Genomic DNA, 22,521 nt, shown 5'->3' with positions numbered 1-22,521 from the left:
GTGTCTATGTGTGCAAGTGCGTGAGGGGGAGACTAACCCCGGACCTAACAGTTCACCCCAGAGTTCATAGCATGGCCAACTTCTGAAGGAGAAAATGTCAACAGTGATGTGTTTATGCCATTCTTCGTCGCCCTCCCTAAATGGAAATATCTCTACCTATCCCATTTATAAACAACTTCTGCATTTCCTCTTACGTACACATCACTCCTTCGAAAATTATCTTAAAAATTAGTAAATTTCCAACTTGCAGAAAGGAGAAGTCATTACTAGTAGCGAAGGAAGATTAGTTACATAAATGAACCAAGTACTACAGTGCCCAGGAGTAAAACCAGCAGTTCTCCACCTGGTGCGAATACGGCAGGTGTCAAGGTGAAAGATGCCACCCTTCCCACGGCCGTCCGAAGGTAGACCGGCTATTGAAAGCACTGGTCTGAGTTCAGACTCTCAGTTAACTTCCTCTCACGCCCAGGGACCTGTGCACCTAGAGGTCTCTGGGCATCTTGAATCATACAAAACACTCAAGCATTTTTATGCCCGTCCCGCTGATCTGGTGATGTTGGCACAAACAGCCCAGTGCGTTTCTTGCTGCACAATGCCATTTTACTCCATGCTTGGTCAGACTGTCTACGTCACAACCACAGAAATAACAGCACACACAAACCACCATGCTGGTCACAACACAGGGAGCTGACATTTTTGGAGAGCCTTCCCGTCTTTCACAGGTTATCCCTTCTCACCCTCAGAAGCAGCCTATGGTGTGGAGGAGCGGGTTCTGGTTTCTCCACAGACATGGAAGAGGAGGCATGCAGACATTTCAGTCACGTGCCAAGGTCCCCAGAAAGTGAAAGGGTCAGGTCAATACGGAAGTCTGATTCCAGAGCTTAGCTCTTAACACTTATGTCAGGCTATTCATTTGAGTCGTATGAAATTACAGTTTCTGTGGGTTCAAACGGACAACTCCCGAAGATTCAGCCTCATAGGTGGTGTGTGCGACGCCTGTGGTGTGCAAGAAGACTCCTCTGTGAGGTGCACGGGGCAGGCCGGCCACACTCGACTACTCACCGCGAGCCTAAGGAACGGAACACTCACAGGAAGGAGAGGAGTGTGCCCAAGAATTCAACCAGAGCAGTCTTCCCCAAACCTGGCTACTGCGAGGAGCTAAGAGAGAAGGCATGTGCAGCTGGGGAGGAGGACTGCCCTTCATGATGTGCAGAGACAGAATGGGTGTGTGTGTGTGTGTGTGTGTGTGTGTGAAGAGGCATGGTCACACACTTTCACACTAGGTCGAGGCCAGATTAGCTGACCGCGGACAAGACACATGTATACAATTTCTAGGGCCTTGTACACTGCTGTACATTCTGGAAGTTATTAATACAGAGAAGTTAATTATCATTAACACCAAGTTATCATCCTTTAGACAACACAGGATATTTTCAAAGGGCAGACAAATTTTACAACTTCCTAACAAATTTCTTGAAATTTTCCTGGTATGATCAAATACAGAGAAAAGCACTACCCACTTACATATTCCTTAGATTCATGCCCACTGTAATTTATGATTTATAAATGTTGAAAACTGGATTTATATATTTTCAAAGACATATGCATTTGGAAATAAATACTGAGTCTTGTGATATGTAAACCCATTTACAATTATAGATCCTGAGAGATCTACTCTCTCCATCAAAACACTCCTGAGAAAACTGAGGAGAGACTGGTGTGAAATAAAATGGAATGTACATGTAATGCAACTTTACAAAAACTGTAATTATTCCAATAAAGTCCGCCTTCCCCATGAATTCACACATTACCAACATAACCTAAGTCCACATGATGAACTATCTAAACTTAGTTACTAACATCTATCCATGACTAGTTTTTGACTGGTTTCAGCAAGACCTCTGCTATAGGAACAAAGACTAGTTAGAGGAAGACAAGTTTCACGGACAAGCACACTCTGACGTTCAGCACAATATATATTTTTAAAAATAATAATTAGTTTGTTTTAAAGCTATAGTTCTAGTTATCTAGGGAGTAAAATTTAAAAACATTGGATCTGTTTCGGAACTCTTCTCAAAATCCATTTCTAAACCACACAGAAATGTGTCATCTTAACTATGGCTACCTGTTTACCAAAAGGACCATTACTCAGTTGGGTTACTAAGGAATTCACTAAACTGAATTCCAAATCACTTTTTACAGTTAGAAAAAAATTCACACCAAGAGAAAGATTTATCAAAACATCTATAAATTAACATGCAAGTACTATAAAACTTTAAGAGCAATTTCCATGCAGGAAATCCAAATCTTTTGGGCAATAAGAAATCAAGTCATAACATAAACCTGGGATCTGTTTAAAAAACCTTACGTTTTAAGGCATTGTCTGGGGATTTTTGTTGTTACACTTACTTCAAACAGTGCTTAATTTTAGCTGTTTAGATTCCTCCTGAATCTTAGCTCCAGTTTATCCACATCTAGGTGGTAGGAAAGGAAGTAACTACTGTTTACGTGTGTAAGACAAAGGCTTGCCTTGGAATTCACTCCCCGGACAGTCTCCCAGGCCTTAGCAGGTGTTATGGGTTAAACAGTGTCTCCCAAAACAGAAGAGGAGGCCCTAACTCCCATGCTTCAGAGCGTGCCCTTACTTACACAAAGGGTCACAACAGATGTAACTAGTTACGATGGGTCATGCTGCAGGAGGCAGGCCTCTAACCCACCGCGCCCGGTAAGCAACGAGAGGACGCTCGGGAGAACACATGTGAGCAGGCCAGCAGGATGGGGTGATGGGTCTACAAGGCAAGGAACGCCTAGGACGGCCGGCAGGAGTTCCTCCCAGCCCACAGGACGAGCCAGCTGTGCAGATACCTGATTCCAAACCTGCAGCCTCCAGAACCGCGAGACCCAAACGTCTGCTGTCTTAAGTCACCCAGTTTGTGCACATTGTCACAGCAGCCCTACGTATAGGTGTGTATAATAAGTAACTAAAACCTGTAATAAAGTTTGTCTTTCAGAAAACCGAGAGATCTACTGAACAGCACGAAAGCAGTCATTAAATTCCCTTGGCCCAATCTCAAGACTAAAACTTCATGGTGAATTCGTGTGAAGTTGCAAGAAAGTTCTAGCATACACTTAATGGTCTACACACACACTTACACATCTGGATTTCAGTCATTTCTAGACTAACAGAAAACAAGCCTCACAGAGAAACACGTTTCACAGTGAAAATAACTACAAAGTTCCCAGGAGCCAAAACATGAATTATCACCACAGCATCTTAAGAACCTAAAAAAAAAAATAGTAATTTTGCTTTTCCAAGCTCATAACAGAGAAACATCAAAGCTAAAGAAATACCCCAGTTTTACAAAAGTATTCTAAAAATGCATGGATATTAACTCCCTTCCTCACCCACACCTCAAGGCCCTAGCTCCCCTCTCCCACCCCAACAAAGGTCTCTTCTTGACCCGAGTTAAACAATTTTACCACAGCTGTAACACACATATATTTAAAATATATTCATCTAGAATGTAAACACTGTAGGATACTAGCATCACAAAACTAACATTTAAATTCCTCTAAAAACTTAGTTTTTCTAGAAAACCTCTGTCGCTATGATCTACACCACCTGTAATTCCTGTAGATGCACCGTATCTCTGGCTCTGACACCAGACTTGAAAACAACCCTCCACACAGCTGCTCTGCTCCATCACCCAATCCAGCCAGCAGCCTGGGGGCCAGCAGGGAGTCCCGCTGTCCAGTCTCGGATCTGAAGCAGCCAGGCACTGGGAGCTGGCCAGGCACAAGGGCTATGGGCTTAGTGCTGGGAATGCTGTTCACCCATGGATGTATTCATCCATCCGGATGGGGGTGTGTGTGGGTGTGTAAGGGAATGACAGTGCTTGGTTTATCTAGAAAGCCCCGAGGAGACTGAAAAGACCCACAAATATGCCCTCCCTCCCACCCCCAAACATACACACATCGTGGATTTCAACACCGCCCTCCGTCAGCATCAAGTTGGGCTTAACCCAGAATTTTGAAAACAAGTAGTAACAAATTAAAAAACATCCTTTTTTAGGAACTCAAAGCAAAAAATACCTCTACACACACTAGTTTTAAAACACCTAAGAGCTGATTACAAAAAGGATGACCTTTCCTATCAAAACAAAAAACTAACATCTTAAATAAGTTAGTAGAACCTACCAAAAGTCTGCTGTCATTTTTGATGTGACATTTTTTTTCCGTAGACAACTGACACCACGTTTGGTAGAACAAAAGGTTTACAACAAAATAGACCATTACAGAGGATACCTCAGAAGTAAGTGTTAATATGTACTTGGAATGTTTAAAGAAACACCCTCCCACCGAATACTACTCCAGCGAGTACTCCAATTCTCCCATCCATCCTTTACTGTCTCACGACAGTCACAAAAAACCAGAAACGTAACTTTCATTTGCACCTAACTTAAATTCCTTCAAAAACCTTCTATTCTGCTCTGCATGTTGACAGGTTTATAACAGCAGGTACAAATCAGCTATTTATACACACGCACACATGAGTGATCTTTAAAGTTCTTTTCTAATATGAATACAACTTCTCTGAAAGCCGCCAAGGATCTCTGAATGAGCTATTAACACTGTGCCTTCCGGTATGCAAAAGAAGTAACAAGACACATCAACAGTCCTTGCTCAGTGCCCTGGGCTCTCCTGCTACCCTGCTCATGGTCCCTACATTGCACGCCTGGCTCGTGGCAGGCAGGGTTACCACTTACAGCTTTACACAACTGGGAAATGCCACCCAGCTCCCCCGTGAATGGCTCCCCATGGAGCCTTGCTGCGTATCTCAACCACCTCATGCAGCTTGGCATTCAAATATTAAGATGTTAAGAATGTTAGGTTATTAAGGATCTGCAAACCTACTGCATGCACGGGGCAAAGCAGAAAGGCTGAGGAATGAAGAGCTATGGGCTCATCCGCCAGGCTGGAAACAGGCAATAATACAGACTTAGAAAGGGTATAATACAGACTTAGAAAGGCAATTCAGAAACAAAATCAAGGAAGTAGAAGGAAAAAAAAGGTTTCAAAGTGACTAAGTATCTTGGGTCAACAATACAAAAAATTAAATAAAAGGGGCCGAACTGATAGCCTACAATTCCAGAGCAGGGGCCCGTCCGGATTCCTCAGTCACCCCCGAGGTCAGGGGAGCCTATGAGGCCTGCTCGCTACACAATAAGGGATAAAGTCTGGGCCCACCACGGCTGCATGGTGAAAAGTGAAAAGTGAAAATTCATCTTTTAATGTGCTTTGGTTTAGACAACATATAAACTTCCAAATGTTTTAACCAATAAATGATAAAAACTTAATACTATGAAATATGCTTTTAACTTTCTTAAAAATTTTAGTCCAAGAAATTGATTACAAGTATCTTTAAAAATATGCCATTTTATATTCTTAGCCATCTTTCTTAAGGTGGGTCTCACCTCTCCCATTAGACTGTCACCTGCTGCAGCGGGGCCCACAACGACACTGTCTTGCCCGCAGCCCTCCACACGGCAGCTCATAGGAGCTAAGTGGTCACACATACTCACTAAATAACACTCGAGAATGTCTCCTCGTGCAGTAACACATAAAAATAATGTGAACAAATGGAACGGGAATTCACCAGTGAAGCCACTAGAACTAAAGCCAGCTAAAACAGCAAATACAATTTTTAAAAACCCTTTAATTTTGAAGGTCTTCAATAATCTGTACATAAACTAAGATTCAATAAACCGAAGATTCTCACAGCACTAAAATTAAATATCTTAAGTATCTTATTTTAAACAAGTGCGAGAGATATACTGACAGTAGTGCTTCTAAGACCTGTAATATTTAGATTTTAAAAGCAGCTAATCTACTGGCTTAGTTGATTTTTGTCATGTTTTGGGGAGGGGAAAAAAGCAGCCGAGGCCCCATCACTGCAGAATCAGCTCGCCCAGCCCTGCGTGTCCCCGTGGGTCTCCTCTGAGCCAGAGCTTCAAGGGGAGGCTAATCAACATGCAATGGTTCCATACGCTGCCGAATGCTCACCACCATCAAAAATGTCTTGAAAGAAACTTAGTTTAGCCTTTAATTTATCAATTGAAACTTATCCAAAAAGTAGTTTGATACTCTTATTTATCTCAGATAAAAATCATAACGGTAAGAATATGTATATGACCATCCATTCAAAAAGAAAAAAATATTTTCAACTTTATTGCCAACAAAACAAGGAATTCTCAAAACTGACAGCACATTCTTAAAATCCAACAGTATGATTTTCACCTGGATAAAAATCAGAAAGTCAAATTACTTTTTGCTTTATGCCCCATGGCTTGATCATATTCTGATTACAGCCAGAAGACAGTGACACTGGCACAGAACACCGAACCCTGGGCCAACAGCGATTCAGCACCCACTGGGAGGCCCGCAGAGCTGGCGGTCTGCTGTGGCCCAGGCTGCGTTTTCCCTCCGCCCTCATGCATGTTACCTTGGCACCAGACTTCTGCCCGCTTGTCTTCTTCTTACCTTGTCCTTTATACCTTGGTATCTGAGCATGAGAATAAAATGACATTTTACCAAAAAGTATAAATCTTTACAAAGAAACTAATTCATAACCAAACTAATAAAGTTTCCTAGTAGAAAAGCTCTCAAGGGGGTGCCTGGGTGGCTCAAACGGTGAACCGTCTGCCTTCAGCTCGGGTCATAATCCCAGGGTCCTGGAATTCAGTCCTGCATTGGGCTCCCCGCTCAACGGGGAGTCTGCTTGGCCCTCTCCCTCTGCCTGCCACTCCCCTTGCTTTTTCTCTGTCAAATAAATAAATAAAATCTTTAAAAAAAAAAAAAGAAAGAAAAAGAAAAGCTCTTAAGAATGGAAAACCTAGGGGTGCCTGGGTGGCGCAGCGGTTAAGCGTCTGCCTTCAGCTCAGGGCGTGATCCCGGCGTTGTGGGATCGAGCCCCACATCAGGCTCCTCTGCTATGAGCCTGCTTCTTCCTCTCCCACTCCCCCTGCTTGTGTTCCCTCTCTCACTGGCTGTCTCTATCTCTGTCAAATAAATAAATAAAATCTTTAAAAAAAAAAAAAAAAAAAGAATGGAAAACCTAATCAGTAAGTTCCTTTCTGAAATCCACAATTTTTTTTCTCGTTCCTTAATTCTCTTCTCCTCCAGTGGTTCACCCTGCGTGGAACTACCATGCCTCGCAGTGGCTCGGTCCCATGTCTCCGCCTTGCCCCACGGCAGCCGAGTGCAGAACCACGCTTCGGTCTGCGTCCGCGGCAAAGCCAGTCCTGGCCTCTGGAGCAGCCTTCCCTAAGAGCTGTCCTGGCCTCGCCTGGCCTTGCTCGGGAGCACACAAAGCAGGTTCCTGGGGGTCGGGCTGGACCCTTGGCTTGGCCACAACGTCCCACAGCCCCGAGTGCTCTCTGTGGGCGCCCAGCCTGACCAGGTACCCTGAGAGCCCAAGATGATTCAAAGACTGAGAGAGAAAAGACAGCTGACAAAAAAAGGTGAAACCCCCAATCCACATCCTCAGAACTACAAGGAACTGCAGCTCCCCTGCCACCAGAAGGCTCCCCTTGACACGAGTCAGCCGTGGCCCTGAGGGCTCAGCCACCGCCCCCATGGGCCTCCCTGTCACACGGGAAGGTGACGGGGTGGCGAGCACAAGGGGACAGCTGAGGACAGCTTACTGCTCTCCAAATCCACCTTTAAAACTACCAGCACTTCTCTGTATTTAAGGCACCATTTCCTAACTGACTTAAAAGATTCTCATCATAATTCTTAGATCCTGAAAATAAAATTTGTGTAGAGAAAATCTGTCAAAGACTTTAATCTGTTATCCTGAAGACACACCACATGTAGAAGGTTCATATTGTTAATATGCTTTACAAAATCATAATTTGCTAAAAAGAGAACTTCCAAATAGCTCAATGCTATAGGTACTGATAATTTGGAATATGCGTTAATTTTAACCCCTTCACAGCCAGACATGTTCACAAAAAGCAAAGCTTTTTTACTAAGGCTCCTATATCTGACAATTTATTTAAAGGGACTTTTTAAATTTACTCACAACCTTGATCTCTCTATAACCACGGTGACAGCGACGCATGAGCATCGAGGGAAACCCTCTTCACAGGGAAGGCTAACTAGATCTGAGAGAGAAGGGACAACTACAAACAGCATGATGGTCTCTTCCCTCGGCTGGAAATAAAGCATAAAATCCTTTGATTTCCAAATTGAAAAAATGAAAAGCAGCAATGCCATCAAAGATCCAGCAACAAAACAGGGACCACTCATTGGTGTGGGCCCGGCATCTGAAAGAGAGAGAAACCCTCCAGAAGTCACCTAACTGAAGAAGTACAACTGTGCCCACAAGCCACTGCGACACCAGCGTGCTCGTAATGCGTGCGCCAGGGCATCACCTCATCCTGCAAAATGGAAATCACGGCACAGTCACATCCCAACCTGACCCCAAGCCATCCTTGGGTAGGACTGGCTGGTTCTACCAACGCACAGGGCACTGCAACCAGTCACGAGACAACATATCCCCTAACAATCATGTTCTACCCGTTCCATGATCCTGGACTTCAAATTCCAGTGTTCCACTCAGCATTTTTCTCCAGTATGGCAAATCCCTGCAGTCAGAAGGCCTTAACTTTAACCCATAAACCACACACACACACACACACACACACACACACACACACACACCCAGAGCACACATATTTTCTTATAAATCCTCAAAATAGCTCATTAATATAAAAAAAACACTCTAATTTACAATTCTAAACTGGTCATCCATCTACAATAATTAACACAACAATATTCTGGAATAATAGTCTGGAACCTAGTATCCTCAAGTTAGGAATTTATAAAAGAAAAGTAAATTCCCTTGTCAATTGAGGAAGAAAATTTTCGAAGTACCAAATGAGTCCAAATAGCCCACAATTCTGTAATTCAATAGTGCATTCCTTTCTATGACACAAAATTCAACACGCTGCACCAATAAAGTGAAATAATCGCTTTAAATGTATGCTTCACCAAGGGGAAAAAAGCAATTTCAAGAAACTAGGCAGCAATTGCATTACAACACAAGACCTGGAACAAGGAAGACGAGGGAGAGAAAAGCAGAGCCTGGTGCAGTCTGAGCACAGAGTCCTCATGCCCGCGGCCCACTCACCTTACTGGGACTGCTGTGAGCACTTGTTTTGCCTTCTGGTGACTTTGGTGGAGAATGGACATCAGATAGATCTAGTGCACCCTAAAATATTTTACAGTTTTAAGATTAAAACATATTTAAAAAAAAAAAAACATAAATATACTATTATGCCTCAACAGAATTTTAGCATTTAAGACCACTACACAATATTGGTGTTTTTAACTCTTTCTAAACAATGTAAATATTCTTATTAGATTCTCCCCAATTTTACCCAAACAAAAACAAAACAAAACACACTTAGAGTCTAATTACCTAAGTATTTGACTCAGTCACTTTGAACAGGCCGCTGCTCAGTTGTGGGTCCAACGTGCCCTAGACGAAGCCCTCGCCCAGACCCAGCGGTCAGTGCCAGGCCCGTCCCGTGATTCGCACACATCTACTCTTTCACCCTTCTCTGGACTTGCGGCCTCCTTCACTTTGTCCCCAGAATATCAAACAGCGACTCTCCTGAGACACGTCACCCTCTTCAAAGGACCATACTCCCCTCCCTCCTCTGCACACTCATGCTATTTTCTCATCTCTTAGAGCGCGGGGGCTCGTCCAGCCACGTCACCAAACTGCTCCGCACCGCACCGCACCCCATGGCCCCAGACCGCACGGCACCGCACGGCACGGCAGTGTCACACAACCACCAGCTTCAGGGCACGCGCCGGTCACTTCTCAGCACTATGCTAAACACAAGGAGAGACGTTTAAACGTTTCTTGAACGGAAATGACCACCTAAAATTCATCCACTACATCATTACCAGCTCTGTGCACTGTGTGCATGTTAAATATTGGTTATTTTGCTTATAAAAATCCTACTGATGACTACAGCTCTTTAAATATGAAAGTGTGCTGCTCTTCATACCTTCTGCTCCTCCCTCCAGCTACGTGACTTCTGGTGCGGCATCGTGTTCTCGCAGGCTGAAACCCTTATTTCACCTGTGCAAAGTTTTCTTCTTCCCTTATTACCCTCTGAGACCCTAACCCTCTGCCATAATATTAATTTACCAAGTCTTGTTGCTTCTTCCTTTAAAGGGGAATCTTTACCTGTCCATTTATTTCTGTATTTACTGCCACCATTCCTGTCTAGGTTTGCCTTCTTGTGGATTTCACTTCTTCCAGTCTTTGAACTTCTTCCAATTTTACCATCTAACCTTCACAAATTCATCTTCCAAAGGAGTACGTCCTCTGTATAAAAGTGCAAAAGCTTCCCACTGACCTTGAACATGTTATCTGTTAAGAATCCCTGTTGGGGTGCCTGGGTGGCTCAGTTGGTTGAGCGTCTAACTCTTGGTTTCAGCTCAGGTCATGATCTCAGGGTCATGGGATCCAGCCCCTTGTTGGGGCTCCACACTCAGCGGGGAGTCTCCTTCAGATTCTTTCTCCCTCTGCCCCTCCCCACCATGTGTGCTTTCTCTAACATAAATAAATGAATCTTTAAAGAGAAAAGAAGAAGAATCCCCGTTGGGTTGGACCCTGCAAAGGATACAAAGGTGAGACCAAGCCCTTGTCCCCAGCCGAGGGATGATGTGGGGAGGGCCAGGCAACCGCAGAGCCCTGAAGAGCCAGGCACTCAGCTACACAGCTTCCCCCAGAAAGGGAAGGAGGCGGAACAAGAGGAATCATCCCAGAAGGCAGAGTGGCAGACAGACTGTGAACGACAACATTCCACAGCTGAGTATGGGGATGATGCACCATTTCAGGTGGAAAGCAGAGGAGGAGAAGGCAAGAAAGCAAAAGCCACTTTCAAGTACAAGCAAGTCTGGCTGAAGCACAAGGTTCCACATTTCAAAAAAAGGCACAAGGCTAGAAAGACGAGTAGGCACCACATCACGCAGGATCTTAACATCAAGGCTGAGGAATCTGGAAACTATCTAGTTGCCATTACACAGTGACTACAACTTTTAAAGAGGAAAGGACTAGATAAAGGGCTGAGCTTTAAAATGAAGTCAGCAAGCAGGAAGGGTGCAGACTGACTGCTGACAGTGCCAGCAGAGGTGCTGGGGAGCAGGACCGGAGTGACTGCAAGGTGCTCACGGGGACGCAGGGGGCTGACCCGGGGCAGCGCAGCAAACAACAAGTGCTGTGATTCTCCACGCTGGGGCACACCCAACACTGCAAAATCAACTCAAAGTCATGGTAAAGAACATGGGGCACCGCAACCTGATTAAGGTGGTTTGAAAATGCACTTTTGGTAAAAGCATCACTGAGTTCAATGGGCTGAATCCACAGCTAGTGTTCTTCTCCAGCATCAGAAGGCAAAGGTTAATAAAACCTAAGGACAGGTTTCCCCTCAAAAATATAAAGACTAGTGAAGATGGAAAAGCCTAAATGGACACCTGTCAGTTCCCTATTTTAAATATGAATTTGACCATTGATTTGTGTGTGTTTACACAGACACACAACCAATTAAAATGACATACCCCAATACGAAGAGGGGAAATGCAGCAAAGAATGGGTATTTCATAATGGTTTCAAACTTTAAAGAAGTAAAACAATGATCTCTTGAAGCTATAAAGATCTTCTGTGTTCGTTTGCCAGAAACCCAGCTCTGAACTAGGGTAAACTGACTGGGGAGGCTTCGGGTCCACCAATCAGAAAGACATACAAACAACACGTTTATTGAGTTTTCATTTTGAGATCGACCCAACTAGACAAGAAATCTCTGAGTGGGTCTCAGTTTGAGGCAGACGCTCTGTCTAGCAGCAAACCGAGAGCTTTCCGGTAATCGAGCTTGCTTTCTTCCACAGCGAGCTGCTGGTACGGGAGGGAGAGAGACTCCTTCCTGACAGAAGCACTGACCCGAGGGCACAGGCAGAGAGGCAGCTCCTCAGACTGAAACCGAGGAGTCACAGAAGCACAATCCACACAAACAGAGGCATCTGGAGCAAGAACTGGAACTGGGTGGTTATTTGGGAGGACGCAGATTTTTCACCTTTTGCAACTTCCACTTTGCTAGAATGAAGGATTCAAACGTGTTAGTGAGCTAGACAAGGGTCTGTGTGGTGAATACCCGGAGGTCTGGTTTCACGCTGGGGAAGGTCTGAGGGCGACCGAGGGAGTCCTCAGACAGTAACGAGAACAAAACAAGCGACAAACGATGATAAACGCAAATACCTGTAGATCCCTAACACGCGAAGCTTCCCTACCCTGACTCCCCTCAGTGTCACCACCACCCGCAAGGCTGTTGTTTCCATCATCCCCATTTCATGAGTGACAAATTTAAAGCACATGGAGGTTAAGTGACTTCAGAGTCACACACAGGACATGGCAGAGCTGGGACATGACCCCAAGCATCCTAGCTCAGAGCCCACGCTCATACTCGTGTGCTAAGGAAAGGCACACCAGAGAAGGGGGCCGCCCGCACCGTGGAGAGCTGAACCCAAGAGCTGCTGCACCCCCCACCGCCCCGCCCCGTTCCCCACAGCACCCCCCTCCCCACTCCAGCACCCAGCCCAGCGCCCAGCCACAGCACCCTGCTCCTGGCCCCAGCTCCCGGCAGCCTTCCTAGTACACCTTCCCAGTCTTCTCCTCCATTCTCACATTAAGACTGAGTTTAATAAAATTTCCACTTGAAAAACCACTGCTCCCCTTTAACTAAAACTGATTTGACTCCTAAAATGTGCGGTACTAACCATTTACTGTACGCTCCGTCTATGATCATAAGCCATCACTTACACGTCCATTTCCTTATGGGAGCATATTTTATCTTAAGTAACTCTCAATTTTCTAGTCTATGAAATATCTTTTCATTCAAAGGACCTATTTGTTATGCCCTACATGCAACAGGTGTTCAGTTAGGCTCTCCTGATGTTCAAAGATTCTAATAGAAAACATGCTCCGAGACTCTCCACACAGAGCGCAGTAAGTACGCAACCCCCTCCCCCCACATTCTTACTTAAAACCAGTGACTAAAAGCACATGCTTAACTGGGTGTCTGAGACAGCTATAACATGGTCCACGTCTGTGAAACGGTATCCCTATGTAAAACTAACATCTGTAACTAGAAATCAGACTTAATCTCATTTGCAGATTTCTAAAGAGAAGGAGCAAGAGAGGCAGTAGAAAATGGAAGTTTGAAAATGTTTACAAACTAAGCACAATCAACAGCTTCAACAGCTTTAAGTCTAGTTTTAAAAGGCCCTTAAGTTCAAAAACTTATCAGTTAGCCTCTAATTCAGCCCTGTTTTGTTTAAAATGGTAACAAGACAATAACTAAGGAGTTGAGTGTTCTCCGAACTTGACACGCACTATCTCGTGCCTCAAGCCTCACAATGCCCACGAGGCGGCCCGCTCTCCCCATCCTACACAGGGGGAGCTGGGGCGGGGCCTGCACCTCCAAAACCAAAGGCTTGTTGGTGGAGGAGCTGCAGCCGGTCCGCACAGCCTGACCCCTGACCCCAGCACTCCTGAGTGTCCATCTGCAGCACGAGCACGGCACCAGACTCAGCGGCCATGTCTCTAATTACCATCAAAATGTGCATTTATATGATCCGAGTGTGTTTTGTTTTGTTTTTAAGGAACAGCTTCTTTCCACTGAAACTCTGATTCACTATGTATGCAAAACTCCACATGGCTACGCTGAGCAGCCAATAATTAAAATAGAAAAAGATAACAGAGACTAGCATTACACTTACCTCCCCATTGACTGCCCCTTTTTCTTTCTGTTGACAACGTCTGATCACTTCTAATAATAAAGGTCCACCCACAGTACCTTCTGCTTCAATAATACCTAGATCTCGGGCTAAATTCTCTCGACCTTCAAGACCTTGAAACTAGGGAAGAAGATATAAATGCACAAAAATATGCAAATTAGTTTCAGAAATTAAAGAAAAATATTTTTGGAACTTAAAGATACCTTTAAACTCATTTTCCTAATGAACAAAATGCCCATTTAAAAAAATTATATATTTCTTTTAACCAAGTCTCTACGTCAAGTCTCCATGAATGGATGTAGTCTGACATCAGAACATATTAATTCTACAAAACACTCCTTTCGAAGTTCTACGAAGCAGCATGGGTACCAGCTATCTACAGCTCAGATGGCTTAAAAAAAAAAACAGATAATCAACTACAAAAAATAATCTATATGCAAGACCCTATAAAGGTGTCAAATTTTGTTACGTTTCAGGTTATAATGAACTCATTTGTATCAAGGATGGTTTCAAAGGACAGATGTAAAAAATCATGACTCTTACTGTGCTGGTTTCAGGCTGAAAAACGGCCAAGGTGAAGTCAAGATTGAAAAACTGGAGAAACTCTGCAACGAGACTCGCCGCCAGCCGGCCTGCGGGACGTGAGGCAGAGAGCACACCCGTGAGAGCCCTGAAGCCCCTTCCCTAACCCCGCCAAGTAGGAGTAACTCATTCACTGAAGAAAAGAGGCTTCTAAATTGCTTAAATTATAAATTTATCTTTGAAGAACACCAGTAACGAAAATCTCAGTCTCATGTTTTCGTTAGGATCATCTGTTTGAAGCTATCACTAAAACAACATGACGTCTCGTAAGTGGATCAGAGTATTCTGCTTCTTATAGTAAAACTGGTTTTAACCAACAATTTCCCATGACCAAGAATATTCAAAACAACTTAACAGTTGTACAATAAAATACAATCTTAAAATGAAAACCTCTAAGAATCACAGACTTCAAAAAACATTAAGAAACTCTTTGGGGCACCTGGGGCTCAGTCGGTTAGGTGTCCGCCTCTGGCTCCAGGTCACGATCTCAGGGTCCTGGGATCGAGCCCTGTGTCGAGCTCCCTGTGTCGGGCTCCCCACTGAGAGGGAAGTCTGCTCTTTCTCTCTCCCTCTGCCCCTCCAACCCCCTTCATGTGCTCTCTAATAAATAAATAAAATCCTAAAAAAAAAAATCTGAACTCTTCTCTCCTAAATAGAGTCAAGATTTGAAAATTCGGAGACAGACAAAATAAACAAGAACAAACTAAACATCTTACCATCTTTCGTATTTAAAAACTTTCTCAGGCTCTCATTGACTAGAGGAGTTTTGTTCTGTTAAAAAAATGAAATATTATGTCATGCGTTTATCCTAAAAACAACTACAAAATGTGGTTTAAAGTTTAATTTTTTGGCAGAGATGTAAGTAAAATATGGTCACTCATAATTATGTTTAAACCCACTTAACAACTACTGATTACTGCAGGAATTCTTTCACGCTATTTAATATCTCAAAGCTAATAAAATGAAACTACACATGAAAATTTGTATTTTTAATTTTTAAATATTCCACGAATTGTTTATTAAACTACTTTAGAAGCTAGATCTTCAGATACTCATGTGAAATGGCATTACATTTACTTAGAAAAACAACTGTTTATTATTCTAAATACATGTTGACATTTTGTCACCACAGGTATCTACCATTTATAGCATGCCTGCTGGGAGCAGGCCTCAAATTACACACTTGCTATTCGCAGCTCAGCAGCAGCATGTGACATGATTTTATGTCGTGCATAGGCCAACGTATTTTTGCCACTGGAGGTTTATTTGAATAAATACAGGAAAAATACTTCTAGCTCACTCAAGCTTCTTCAAGCAGACTGAATGAATTATAGGTATAACAACAGTCTCATAGTCTGCTGATGGGATTGAAAATGGTGCAATCACTTTGGAAAGTAGTCTAGTAATGTTTTAGAGTTAGTACCCCTACTATATGACCCATCTGTAGGCATTTTCACAAAAGAAAAGCACAGACCCAAGCAAAGACGTGTACGTGAATGCTCACAGAAGCCCTTATAATACTAGAAAACTGGAAACAAGCCAAATGCTCATCAACAGATGAATGACTAAACAAACTGTCACATATCCATACAATAGACACTACACAGGGAAAGACAGAATGAACTATTAATACAAAGGACAATATGAACGAATCCAAATGCGTTATGCTGAATGAATGCAGCCAGATCAAAAAAGAACAGAGAGTCTGTGTGGTAGGATGCCACATGTAGGGCTCTTATATACACACGTGGCCCCAGGATGTGTGGTGGGGGAGGGTGTTACAAAGGGGTTTGAGGAAGCTTTCAAGGGTCAAGGATATTGACTGTTTCAAGGTTGCATGAATGTATTAAAATGTAACACACTGTACATTTCGGTATACCGGGTTTACTGTAGGTCAATTGCACCTCAATAAAGTTGTTTTTAAAAAACACAAAAAAGACAAGGAGGTTGATCTAGGGTAGGTTGGTCCAGGAAATTTTAAGACACTGAGCCAACTGAAATATTTAAAGAAAATGAAGGAACAAGAGCAGACGTGTATTATGAACACCAAACTAGGAGCACAGCAGAGAAAGGACTTCAGGAAGATGGTGAGGGACACAAGCAAAGGGGAGACTGGAGAGAAGGACGGGATAAAGCAAACTGCAAAAGAAATAGCTCAGCTTAGGGTAAGAGGGCAGCAGAGAACCTCCTTGGCTCAGCTACAGAGCTGCCAGACAGAACCAGGTGACTGACTGGATGCAGAGAAAGAGGAGCAAGGGCCAGACAACTCTCAGATTTCTTGCTTGGATAAGCAGCAGTCCCCATAAGCAAGATCAGTCCAGCAGGCAGGGTCACACATGGGTCTGAAGCTCATGATATGGATCAAGGATACAGGGCTGAAGTTACCAGTATAATTAAGGTCACCCAGGGAGAGAACACAGAATGAGAGCTACTGGATAATACACCAAGGATTTAAAGTCAGGTGTAGAGGAAAAAAATCGTGTGAAAGAAACCAAGGAGTGCTCAAAAGGAAAAAAGAGAAGAGAACAGAAAAAAGTCCCAAAAATTAAGGGAGATTTTCAGGAAAGAAGGGAGGAATTAAGAATGTCAAATGCCACAAAAAAACAACCAAGTTAAGAACTAACACAGGTAAGAACTAAAATATACTCAGTAAGGAGATTCTTCTTGACCCCAGCAAAGGAAAGTCCTTAGATGTAGAAGATTTAAGACGAATTTAAGTGGATTTAAGATGTTACTGTATTAAAGGGTGCCTGGAACATAAGAAGACATACACATTCTTTCAAAATTCGACTGGGAGGGGAAAAAAATTGAGTGGTATTAAAAGCAGGGAATGAGTTAAGGAAAACAGCTTTCTCCTTGAGAAAGATACAAACATGTTTCTACGCTCAAGAAAAGAACCAATAGCAAGGGAGAGGCCAAAGACACAGCAAATGGCTGAGGAGCTGAGAATACCTGGAAGGCAAAACCCAGAGAAAATGACTATTCTTGGACAAGACAAAGAATCCTCCACCAAAGCAGGAAGGAAAGAAGTACGGTTACATACAGATGCAGGGCAGCTTTTTCTGAGCTGAGTGATAGATCTGCAGGGGAAGACACAAAAAGTCTGGACCTGGTGCTCATATTTTCAGTGAAGGAAGAGACAGGGCCGGAGGCTTACAGCGCGGGAAACAGGAGAGGTAGAAGGCTAGAGCGCAGCCAAGGAGTTCTGAGTGAAGAGGACTCACGGCCTGCTTAGACCCTTGATGAGGCAGGTACCCACCCGTTAGTCACAGCAACAGTCCAGTGGTGGGTGACCGCTCTAGCGCATGCACGGCAAGAGGAGGGAGAGGAGTTAGTTTGCTCAATTAAATGACGTTTGCAGGTTTTCCCAGAGCGAGTACGGCTGGAAGGCCAGGAAGCTGTGGTTTCTTAGACATGGACCATGGGGTCCAGACAAGTCAAGAACAGAAGGCAGCTGAGAGAAGACTGACACTTGGAAAAACATATAAGAACCAAGAATTGAAGTACTTCATGAAGTTAAAGAGGGGCAGACACCTAAGTCTAAAGACGTGAGGAGGAGATTAGACGCATTTGTCACAGAGCAAGGTGAAGACCCTCATTATGGAGTAATTCTTGCTGACAAGTTCCAGGATATGTATTCAGAGTGGTGGGAAGACGTGAGGTAGAGAAAAAAACTAAATGCACTTATATAAAGAAGTGGTTGGACTTTTGACAGTGACAAAGAGCACATGATTTTAAAATAACTGGGTTGTCAGATAGTTGAGAAAAGTTGCATTCTATATTCCCCCCACCTGGTGGGCATTCACAATTCACAAAAGCCTCTCCCTTGCTATTGGTTCTTTTCTTGAGCATAGAAACATGTTTGTATCTTTCTCAAGGAGAAAGCTGTTTTCCTTAACTCATTCCCTGCTTTTAATTCACAATTAAAGGGTCTGCAGGATCCTGCAGCAAACTCATTGACAATGGAACCTTTTATTCAGGGAGCTCCCTCCGACCTTGTTTTTCAGATTTCCCCTATGGAAAGGCATCTACGCCACCTACGATTTACTACTGGCCCCAGAGTTACTATGGTACCTTGACTTTCTTTAGACTACTTCAAATGCCTCTCCTCCCATAAAGAAATGCAATTCTTAGTAGTTCAAAATCATCCCCGGCTACACCCTAATGTAAGTAGTATTTTAGAATGGCGTCTAATTAGAAATTAAACATAAACAAATACGTTTCATACCTCTACTTTTTCTTGCTCTTCTAGTGCTAAAAACACAGCTGCTCGGAGTTCAGCCTTTTTTAAAAAGAAAAAGGTAAAGGAACAAAAATTGTTTCAAGGCAATTTTCATAACAAGAAGTGCATACGACGTAAGTTCCACAGGCACCATCCCCACCACCTAAAAGCCAAAAAGCGAAAACTAACGAAGACAGCAACGCCTAGCGGGCAGGTGCAGAGAGGTCAGAATGCACCGTGAGGTGTGCTCCCGCAGAAAGCCCCCCGCTACTCCCCCGGCCCGGTCCCAGCGCCCATCCGGGCGGCTGAGCCCCGCTTTCGCGTCCGCGACCTCACGCCAGCCACCGCCCAACAGCTGCGGCGAGAGCCGGCCTCCCGTCCCGCACCCCGGGAGCGCACCCTCAGCCTCTGCCCGGCCCGCCCCGCGAGACCCGGCCAGGCCCGGCAGGGAGCCGCCCCCCGCCCGCGGCCCACACGCGGCCCCGCGCGACCCTTTGTGACGCCCGCCGCCCGCACAGGCCCTGCGGCCCGCGGGCGCAGCCGGCAACTCCCCGCTGCCCAGCCCGGCCCGGCCTACCTTGATGCGGTTCAGGACCCCGCTGTTCTCCAGCGTCTGCACCAGCAGGTCTCGCAGCTCCGTGTCCTCCTCCGGCACCACCGCGGCCGCCGTCGCCGCCATCTTGCTTCTCCAAGACAACCGCCCAAGCCGCGCCAACGGCCAACGGCCGCCGCAGATTCCGCACGCCGCGCGGCGACGCGGCCGAGGCCACGCCCCCCGCGCCGGCGCGCAGCCCGCCCTCACGTCGGGGGCGGGGCCGAGGGGGAACGCAGAGGGGCGGGGCCCCTGTGTCCGTGGGGGCGTGGCCTGTGGCTGGGGCGGGGTTCTGTGTCCGTGACTGGCCTCCGCCGGAGGTGGGAGTTTCGAGCGCGGCGGTGGAGGTGGCCACGCAGCGCTGCTGTGCCGCGTCATTAAAATTGTATTACATCGCACGCATAACTAAACTGTGTGCTGTGACCGTTAGACGCGTTCGCACAGGGCGAAAGGGACGCCCGGTCCTGCTCAGCCAGCCCCGGGCGGGGCGGGCCGGGGAGGGCGGAGGATCTGTGTCCGAGGCACTTGGCAGGCTACCTGTGCAGACACGCGGCAGCTGGGAAAGTCCTGATATCCGCCTCATTTCCGCCGTGCTGCGTGTACACATGCACGCGGGTGTGTGTGCACACGCTCACCGCGCTAGAGCCTGCACACACGGGCACGATGCGTGTGTGTACATGTGCTCATGCAGAGAGAGCTGTGCAGACTTGGGGTGTGTGTGCACGCGCTCACCGAGACACAGCGTGTACACGTATGCCTGTGTGTGCACACGCTCAACGCTAGAGCCCGTACGTGCATGCGTGCATGTATGTGTGCGTGTGTGCACGCGCTCACAGAGAGAGACCGGGAGCATGTAACCGATAAGCCTGAAGGGGGTAGAGGGAGCCTTCCCACTCCATGTCAATTATAGGAACAACTGCCAGTTACAGATCTCAGGAGAACAGAGCCCCACAGGACAGAATCGTCAACTACAGGCCCCAACAAGAAAAACTGTGCACTGCACCTCCCACAAAAAAATCCACCACAGCTGCAGTTCAGCCAATGAGAAATCATCCCCACCCTGAACTCTTGCTTTTCTCCAAAGGGCTTTGTTTCAGAACATCCCCTTCCAATCTCCTCCTTCTCCATAAAATAATGTTCCTCTCCTTTGTTTGAGGGACCTGCCCATGGTTTTGCCATAGCTTGCATGTCCTAAATTGCAGTTCTCTGTCATTAACAAATAAACCCATTTTTGCTGGTAAAAAACTAGCAAGCAAACAAAAAAACACATGACTTCCATTTTTAAGGTTAACAATACATGCGTGTATGTGTGAGTCTGTGCACGTGCACGCAGAGACAGCATGCATGTCTGTGCTGGAGTACAATGCAGCTTACATGCGGGTGTCCAACACGCAATTGTACTGTTCTTTACACTCCGAATGTTTCAGTAGTTTTGCAATAACGTGCTGATGAAAGTGAGGGAATCCAGAACTATGAGGAAGCTGAGTAAGAGAAAGTGCGGACTCTAGAATCCTATGGGCCCTGGGGACCCTGCCTAGGTCTGTAGTAGGTCCTAGGAATCTTTTTCACAGCGCAGGTGACTGTAATGCCGGTGGTGGGTCTGCACATTATTGTGTAAAGGAAGAAAGCAGAAGTGGAGGTTTTCCGCCTCCCCCAGCTCTTCTCCCCACTAGCAGCATCTGTTAAAATTGGTATTGCCTTTCCAGACAACCTTATATAGAAATGTGTTCCATGCACGCATACTTCTCCCGTTCCATAATTTGCATCTCTGCTTACTTTTTAATTTACTAATTTCACTTAACAAATCCTGACCACCTTCTGCCATGTATACACACAGATCCTACCTCCCTCTTAACTCCTGCGTAGTGTTCTGTTGAAGGGTACTCCAAATTTTTGCAATTACACCAGGCTTTGTTTGCATTTGTTCTGTTTGTTGTGGAAGTAATGCACACTGACGGTGAAAAATGCGAACGGAGATGGGCGCAATGGTCATGTTAAAGATTCTGGAGTCAGGTTTTTTTTTTTTTTAAGATTTTTATTTATTTATTCGACAGAGATAGAGACAGCCAGCGAGAGAGGGAACACAGGCAGGGGGAGTGGGAGAGGAAGAAGCAGGCTCATAGCAGAGGAGCCTGATGTGGGGCTCGATCCCATAACGCCAGGATCACGCCCTGAGCCGAAGGCAGATGCTTAACCGCTGTGCCACCCAGGCGCCCCTGGAGTCAGGTTTTTTTTTTAATGGTATCAAAATTCTGAAGGAAGAAGGTGGCAGGTTCAGGTCAGCCAACTCCCAACCTGGGCGTGGGCAGAAACTACTCTGGGGAGCTGGAAAGTCCCAGGATACTGCATCTGCAGCTTGAAATCCCCTAGGATAGGAAACTCTATGGAGATGAGCAAATGCTACAAATTAGGGCTTTTTTTTCTAAAACAGAGAACCAGTTGTTAAGCATTTCCTAGCACACCTTTGCATTCGCCAGGTTTCCCGAACCCAGGGATTGATACTATCGGTTCATTCTCGCAGCCTCCAGACCTCTCTAAGCTTCAGACCCCTGAGCTGTGAAGTATTCACCTACCTCACAGAGTTTTGTCCTGGGTAATATTAGACAGTTCGTTGGAAATCACATCTGTTTCCTGATATTGAGAAAAGACTTAATGAGAGGTTGGCTTCTGAGATTGGCCTTAAGGAGACCCATCAAATCAGAAATAAAGGTCATTCCAGATGTGAAGGTGAACACGAGTGAGAGAGGGGCTGGGAAGTAGGGCTGTGTCTGCTGTGTCAGAATTAGGACACATGAGAGAAAAGGGGAGGAAATGACTATCTGTAGACTTTAGGCCCGGGACAGCCACACGCTGTGGGCGGGGAAACTGAGGAATGGAACCGAAGTTAGTGGTGGACAAAGTGCAGGGGGCATAGGTTCATGCAGATAACGGTGGGTTATTTGGAGAAGGAAGAGTGCAAGTGTCTGATGAATGCCTAGGGTTGGTATCCAGAAGGCAGTTTGAAAGTCACCTGTCAGCACCTGACGTTGAACCCTGGCTGCGGAAGGTGGTAAGAAAACAAGGTCCGGTTCCTTCAGTCAAGGACCTGGCAGGCCCAGGCATCAGTGAGATGATCCTTGTTTTTATGATGTCAAGTCAACTGTCCTGACCCCTGTGAACACTGGGATGAGGCCTCTGGCGGGGAGAGAGCACTGTCAGTTTCCAGAAGCAGACGGCACTCACTCATGGTGAGACACAAGAGATTACACCAGGA

At 45.4% G+C, this 22,521-nt stretch overlaps 1 protein-coding gene across 2 annotated transcripts in view; it reads right to left on the bottom strand.

Moving 5' to 3' along the window:
* CEP43 (centrosomal protein 43) overlaps nucleotides 1-19,442 on the bottom strand; it is a 29,983-nt gene extending 10,541 nt beyond the window's left edge. The window contains exons 1-7 of one of the 2 annotated variants that reach the window (XM_040628050.1): nucleotides 19,254-19,442; nucleotides 18,683-18,736; nucleotides 15,171-15,225; nucleotides 14,416-14,504; nucleotides 13,855-13,992; nucleotides 9,194-9,274; nucleotides 6,503-6,562 (exon numbers count right to left, since the gene is read on the bottom strand). In XM_040628050.1, coding sequence (XP_040483984.1) covers nucleotides 6,503-6,562; nucleotides 9,194-9,274; nucleotides 13,855-13,992; nucleotides 14,416-14,504; nucleotides 15,171-15,225; nucleotides 18,683-18,736; nucleotides 19,254-19,355 — 579 coding nt within the window. In that variant the 5' untranslated portion in view covers nucleotides 19,356-19,442. The remainder of the gene's footprint in view (nucleotides 1-6,502; nucleotides 6,563-9,193; nucleotides 9,275-13,854; nucleotides 13,993-14,415; nucleotides 14,505-15,170; nucleotides 15,226-18,682; nucleotides 18,737-19,253) is intronic. The other variant, XM_040628051.1, reaches the window with a different exon arrangement.
* Nucleotides 19,443-22,521: the final 3,079 nt, after the last annotated feature.

Source organism: Ursus maritimus, unplaced genomic scaffold (genome assembly GCF_017311325.1).
Source record: "Ursus maritimus isolate PB19 unplaced genomic scaffold, ASM1731132v1 scaffold_13, whole genome shotgun sequence".
Classification (NCBI taxonomy): domain Eukaryota; kingdom Metazoa; phylum Chordata; class Mammalia; order Carnivora; family Ursidae; genus Ursus; species Ursus maritimus.
The sequence above is the reverse complement of the archived record's forward strand: the minus strand, read 5'-3'. Positions and strand labels throughout refer to the sequence as shown.